General features: G+C 48.0%; 1 protein-coding gene across 1 annotated transcript in view; it reads left to right on the top strand.

Annotated features, from left to right (window-relative positions):
• Window positions 1-329: 329 nt before the first annotated feature.
• LOC119092208 (uncharacterized) overlaps window positions 330-7,053 on the top strand; it is an 18,104-nt gene continuing 11,380 nt past the window's right edge. Inside the window, exons 1-6 of the mRNA XM_037215185.1 lie at window positions 330-1,436; window positions 2,678-2,832; window positions 3,220-3,380; window positions 3,753-3,888; window positions 4,370-4,499; window positions 4,779-4,837. Coding sequence (XP_037071080.1) covers window positions 1,025-1,436; window positions 2,678-2,832; window positions 3,220-3,380; window positions 3,753-3,888; window positions 4,370-4,499; window positions 4,779-4,837 — 1,053 coding nt within the window. The 5' untranslated portion in view covers window positions 330-1,024. The remainder of the gene's footprint in view (window positions 1,437-2,677; window positions 2,833-3,219; window positions 3,381-3,752; window positions 3,889-4,369; window positions 4,500-4,778; window positions 4,838-7,053) is intronic.

Raw genomic sequence — 7,053 nt, 5'->3', positions numbered from 1 at the left:
ATTGCACATGCTTCAGACTCTCATTGTGTGGAATGATGATAAAGATGATGGTGATGATCGCTGTTTCATAATTCCCGGAAACATTAGCTCGCTATGCACTGAAGTAAGGCATTGAGCATGCTCCAAGCTGGTTGTGTGGAATGATGATGTACACGTACTGAAATTTTTGATGTCATGTCTCTACTCTGCCTGGCATGCTGGGCATAACATGCATTTTTTGCAGCCTATGAAAAGGTTAGGTAAGGTTGGACATATAATCTTTTAATTGGCATACAGAATCATTACAAGCTGATTTTATAAGTTTCCCAGCACTGAGTATTTTAATGTGCCATTGAAAGTTTAAAATAACTCCACCATATTTGTTTTGGGTGAAATGCTTCAACCATGGCCTTGTGGGAATGACATTGTGAATCTGTCTTTGTGACTTTGTTTATTCAAGTTTTTGTGTTGACTATAATGGTTTATACCATTCATGTATTTATTTGAAAGTTATTAATAAAAGGATTCATTCAAGTTTAAAGAAAATGTGCTGTAATAATGGTAAATGTGGCAGGCACTTTTAGGTCTCATGTGGGGTCTGGGTTAAAATCTCAGATTTGTCATGGCCTCTGAGCAAAAATATGGTAACTGCAGTTGTTAGCTTTTCAACAATGTGTGCTACATTCTCTTGTATAGAAATGCAGTCTGTTAGATTATCATTTCAACTTGTGTGAGCATGTGCATGTGATTGTGTCATGTGAATATGTATGGGAATTGTCATTATATGAGGTATGATGGCTATGTGTATCACTCTCAAATGGTTAAATGCTTATGCTGTTTAAACTGATGAAATGTCAACATTTCAGAAAGATGTAGGTTATCAAGCAAAAGTGGTTACCACATTGTCCAAGCCATTCTTGATATGAGGCTGCAGTAGAGTGTAATGCCAGGGTCAGCCTCAGCATCAATCTGTTTTCATACATGTATTATTATTTTGTGTGTATTGAGGGAACTGTGAGAAAACCTTCAGTAAAAGTTTGCTGCCATGCTTGGAAGACAGCAAGATGCTGCACTGTCAGAGTGGGCTGAAGAAATAGAACAACTATTAGGGTGTGAAGATTATGCTCAAAAACCATCAAGACAGCACAAGGAGGCAACACTTGCCTTCATAGCCAAACAAGAACTGGAGAAAAGCAACAGAAATGAAGAAGTGCCTGACAGCTCTCATCTGTCATCAAAACATGAGCAGCAAATACATGGGACAAAAGGCTCAAGATGCATCTTTTTCTTTGTATGTTTGTGTGCTCTATCATTTGCAGCCATCAAATTTGGATACTGCAATGGAAAATCACTGAAACTCTGCTGGAATAACAACATTCAAGACTGGATTTACCCTGTGCTGAGAGGGATTCGGCTCATCTCTTTGCCGGTTATTCAGTATTTTCCATCCATCACAGGTGATATTTTACTCAATTGTTGTTCTGGGATTGTTATTTTTCATTGCTACCATAATGAAGCGGGCATCCAGGATTGAGTAGCTTTTGACCTGTCAGTGCCTTGCTGGGCATTATCATGATATCCAGGCTCTTGCTGAAACTGTGGGAGGCTGGCAATCAGCAGCTGGTAATTTTGTTAATGAGTGTAATCATGCTAATAATTCCAAGGGTTTAAATTCATTTACTGTTATCATACCTTATGGTTCAAGGTGACTTTGGCCATGATGTATCATCAGCATTTATGTTTTGTTAAAGTGGTCTGCTAAACCTTTGCTCAATTTTGCTTTGAATGCAGACTGATGTGGCCTGAATATCAAGCCACATGCTGGCAAAATGTCAAGATTTTCTGAGCTGAACCAGGTATGATATAGGACAAAAAGGACTTCATCTTCTGGTTTTTTGGCTTTATAATTTGAAAATTATCATGTTGAGCTAACATTATAACTTTATAGCCAAACATTATAGCCAAACACTATAGCCAAACACTATAGCCAAACATAACATTATAGCCAAACATAGAAACATAACATTATAGCCAAAATATGCCAGGAGGTACTAGTTGAACAGCATTGTAATGTTCAATAACTGTCAAGTTAAAAGTACTCAATCTTTCAAGTTGTGCCCATTTCCAAGTCATTCTCAAAACTCAGTCATGAGAATGAGTACAGCTCGATTTATCAAGTACCATCAATATGATTGTTCTTTAGCACTACATCGTCTTTTAATAACTACCTCCTTAGATATCGATTTTGTATAAGGGTATGGGTAGGGTAGTGGTTAAGCTGTGTGTGTGGAAAACCAGATGTACGGGTTTTGATTCCCACGGTTCACTGTTTCTGCCAGGGTAAGAGGCAGGTGACGCCATGTGGCTTCTGCAGCTGAATGTGTCGTAAAACCCCAGTGACGACGGGATATTCAAGTGTGTTAGCTCGACACAAGTGCTTTCAACCCACAATCTTGCACCTTTGCATCTGTCAGTGGCAAAGTAGAACCGCTTTGTAATGTTTTAAGTACGAGATAGTGAGAACTGCACTTGGTTGAAGTTACTAAGAGGCTCACTCCGACCATGGTGAATGTTGTGAATGTGAATGTGAAAAAGCAGTCATAGATAACAATTGTTTTGGTGTTGTTTTGTCATGACCACGCAGTGCCGTGAATTTGTAGCATTCCATCCACTCAATGGCGCCTTTGGGTTATGGCAGACATTCACGAGGAGACATGTCTGGTGGACAACCCCCTCTACTGGGACCCGGAGGTGGACTGCACCCTCTGCAAGGATGTCGGCGTCGTCACATTGCCGCACGCAGAACAGTTCGAAGACCTGTTCTATCACAAGGGAGTCCCTGTGGTGGTGCAGGTAAAGCAGGAAACAGGTATTTTCTGAAAAAAAATGCACCTCCTATTTGCAGTTACCGTGCTTGAAATGGCTTTCTAATGTTTTGAAGATTACGTATGCTTTCTAATGTTTTAAAGATTTCTAATGATTTAAAGATAAGGTTGTTTTCTCGATTGGTTTTCACAAACCGTGCCTTCCGTTTGTTTAAATTACGGTAGAATGGTGACTGGTATCACCTGTCACTAGCACTGTCCCCACTATCGGATCTTACGTCTAGCAGCAGCAGCAGCACTCAACTTGAGCAGCACTCCCCTGTATTTCCGCCGGTGGCATGGTGGGCGCGCTTGCTGACCTGACCCCAGGCCGCTGACCCTGACCTGGCCTCTGACCCCGGCCCGTACTGCGCAGGACGCGATCGCGGCGCCGGTGAGCCTGGCCGCCCTGACCCGGCTGTACGCCCTGCGGCGGGACGACATTGTGGCCGGGTCGGCCCGACGCCTGCTCGGTCTCGACAGACTGATGGCCGCGGCCCCTGCGGAGCTGGCTGCCCTGCCGCACTGCGTCCAGTGGTGCGTACGAGCGCCGTGTCTGCCGGCAGGTGGAAGCCCACTCATTGGTCGAAAGGAGGCACGCTGAGCCAGGGAAAGGACCTCTTTGTTACGGGGAAAGGCACACTGATTGTTTGGAAGGGTCCTCAGTTTCCAAGGGAAGGCAACATTTTGTCGAAGAACAGAGCAACGTTTAGGCCAAGAAAAAATAATTTGGACATAGGAGCACTTGGAACATGATAGCCGCGGACAGGCGTGATGTCTGGACAGCTGCATTTCAGCCAAAGTGACCATGGGGCTGATGGAGAGGCCTGTTGGACCTGAAGAGCCGAGTCCATTGCCCTCCAAATGGTCCCAGCCGTGTGCTCTTCCCTGACCTTGTGCCGTCCGCAGGCGTCTGCTCAGAGTGTCGGCTGTCAGACATCTGCGCCAGCTCTTCCGCCGCCCCTATTTCGTCTCCAAGAAGACTGAGGTGTCCTTACATCGCTACATATATCTCTGCGGCGCGGAAGGCGGCAGATTTCCTCTGGTGAGATGGGCAGTGTTTGTGTGGCAAACATCATGATCTGGCAGCAGATAGCGTGTTTGGCCATCCACTGGATTCATTTGTATGATTTGTTTCCAACAGGAAATGAGCAAAAATTACTGTGTTGTGTTTCATCAAAATAAATGCTTTTGACGCCACATGTTTCACACATCAGGCATCCTGTTTGATATGCCTTGTTATTTTGTGTAGGTAACCGTGAAAGTGGTATTGCAAGTGACATCTGTGATCTGCGGGACATTTCTGTTTGAAAAGTGTTCAGCTGGCCTGAAAGTGACGCTTAGCTTATTATGGGTTTTCTAAAGTGTTTTTGTGTAAAGACTGCACTGTAAGTCTTTTTTCTTTTTTTCCTTGACTTTGCATACTATCTTTTAATCTATGCACCCTGTGAGATGCCCCATGCTGGAAGTGTGTTGGATTCGTAGAATTTTGTGCGTAACTGTGCTGTGCTCGTGTCTGTTGCTAGCCGGTGACTGAGTTCGCCAATGTCTGGGTCAGCCAGCACAGCGGCACGCGCCAGATTCAGCTGACGCCCAGCAGCGAGTGCAGCGCCACCTGTCGTACGGTGTCGGCACTTCTGCGCCCCGGAGATACCCGTGAGCATTGCATGATGACCTGGACTTTTGATAGTTCTTTGGGTCCTGGATTGGCGGTCATATTTTGAAGCAGGATTAAGTCGAAAACTTGACGAAAATATCCCGTTTTGGTAAGCCAAAATTTGATCAAGGATAGGGACGTCAAAGCTCTGTTCAGTTGTGCAATGCATAGAGTGTTGTCTGTTGAGCCATGCTTCCGTTCCTGTCTGCAAATAGCCAGTGAAGATGTATTGCAATGGCTTGTGCATCGTTGCATCCGTTGGCGTCCTGGGCCGGCAGTGTTCTACAACTGGCGCTACTGGCGGGCGTCCTCGCTGCCGATGCACGGCCCGCTGCCGGTCGGCTGGCGACGGGCAGGGGACGGCGTGGAGCGCCCCCGCTCAGGCTGAGACCGAACGCGACCAGGCCGTCGACGCGGCCGCCAGACAACCGCCGACCGCGGTCGGTCAGGGGATGAGGGAAGCCGACGCGTCATTGGCAGGCGCCGGTCACGTGACGGGAGAGAGTGACCAATCGCCGACGGATGCATTCGAGGCGGCAGAGGAGGTGGTGCAGCCGCGGAGGAAGGGCTGTGAGTCGGCGGAGGCGGCGGACTGCGCTGCCGGCGAGCCAGCCGTGGGCATCACCTTCATCGGCTCCTTCTACTGAGCTGGAGCCAGCCATGAGCAACACCTTCAGCGGCTCCTTCTGAGCTGGAGTCAGCCGTGGGCATCACCTTCATCGGCTCCTTCTACTGAGCTGGAGCCAGCCGTGAGCATCACCCTCATCGGCTTCTTCTACTGAGCTGGAGCCAGCCGTGAGCAACACATTCAGCGGCTCCTTCTACTGAGGCTGGAGCCGGCGGTGAGCATCACTCTCATCGGCTTCTTCTCCCGAGCCGCGGTGCTGGAAGACACGTGCCGGCTGGGGCTTCGGCCCGCTTTTGGCAGCTGTATGCACATCTGTGGTAGCTACGTGGGGGCCCGGTCCCCGTTCTGAGCGCGGCAAGTGGAGTCATGCCGTTGACCGAAGACCGCGTGCGGCCGCCGCGTGCTAATGCTTTAAAACGTTTACCGTCGGTCACAGACCGTTTTTCCTCGAGCCTCCCTAGTCGTCCACGGGTCACAGGCGGTATTTAACCCGCGCCCAAATGAAACGATCGCCAAATAATATGCCAATTATCACCGAAGGCTGCGACCCGCGGCCGGTGGTGGTGTCTTCCACAGGGTTGAGGCGGAGGACGCGTTGATACGTTGGTGGAAGTCGCCACGATGCGTGGCGATATGTATTAACCATGGGACGAAGCGGCTAGATAACTTCCGAGGATCGTGTATCTGTATCGTGTATCGTAACATATTACGCTAGCGGAGCGATGCGTACTGGTGTAACTGATGGTGTCACAAGGCGGCAGTTGATTTTGATGGTGTCACAAGGGGGCAGTTGATTTATCGACGGTAGTCACGTGTCACGCCGTCCACGCGCACGTTTACGTTTTGTTTGGTGGATCACGTGCTGCACCCTCGAAGAAGACCAGACTAACGCGTATGTCGCTACCCTGGATGAGTGTATTTCGCAGTGCGTACTGCGTTACTACCGCAGAGCTTGTAATCTAAGTCACGTGCTCACTAGTCATCTACGACGTCACCTGCTGCTCTAGTCCCGAGGTTGTTGCAACATGCACACAAGTCCGGTGCATTTCGGTGCGCATGCCTGTCGCCTTAGTTATGCTGCAACAGTGTGCTGCTTGTTACGGGCCGGCAGTAGCAAAAATATAGCTCACCGTGATCGCCACGAATCGCCACGAACCGCAGTTACCCAGACAGGCGTGACCCGTCTGGGCAACTGCAGACCAACGTGATACTGTGTCTGTGAGTGATAGCGGACCAACGTGATACTGAGTGATAGCCCGTGACATGTCATGGCACGGCGCAATGGACAAACGGTACAACCGGTCAGAACAGCGATGAGGGGTCTCGTTCGCCCACCTGGAGAGCGGGCGCTGAAGCTTCATTTGCGCCCAATTTGAAAGAAAAATCAGCTCAGGCAAAACGGAACCGAGCTGACAGCCAAGCTTGTGCTTTTCAGAGTAGACTGGCTCAGCATTAGACAACAATGACAACCTAATCTAAGCTCAGATATCCTGCCCAACTGCTGTATCTAATGCCTTTATAAGGCTTTCCAAGGTTCTGCCTCCCGGACTCGGACGTTTCGACCATCTTGGTGATGTAGCGCTGATACTCGACCTAGTGAACTGGAAGGGCACGCTTCAAGCGGAAGGTCAATGCGTGGGAGAATAAAAGGTCATCATTTTGGGATACAATGATATACCAGTACTTATAATACGCATTATATATATATATATATATATATATATATATATATATATATATATGTATATATATGAAGTGCGCATACCCGCACAATTGTACGTAGAACAAACCCTAGTTAACACTACTCAAGGTTTAAAAGACATCACTACGATATCGTGTTGTGCCGGGCTTCGAAACACAACACGTGCAGGGGCGCGATTCGATTTTTTAAGCGAGCATGTCCTTGTGGCCGGTGTGTGTGAGAC

The sequence above is a fragment of the Pollicipes pollicipes genome, unplaced genomic scaffold (genome assembly GCF_011947565.3).
Source record: "Pollicipes pollicipes isolate AB1234 unplaced genomic scaffold, Ppol_2.1 Scaffold_3447;HRSCAF=4054_pilon_pilon_pilon, whole genome shotgun sequence".
Classification (NCBI taxonomy): Eukaryota; Metazoa; Arthropoda; class Thecostraca; order Pollicipedomorpha; family Pollicipedidae; genus Pollicipes; species Pollicipes pollicipes.
The sequence above is the reverse complement of the archived record's forward strand: the minus strand, read 5'-3'. Positions and strand labels throughout refer to the sequence as shown.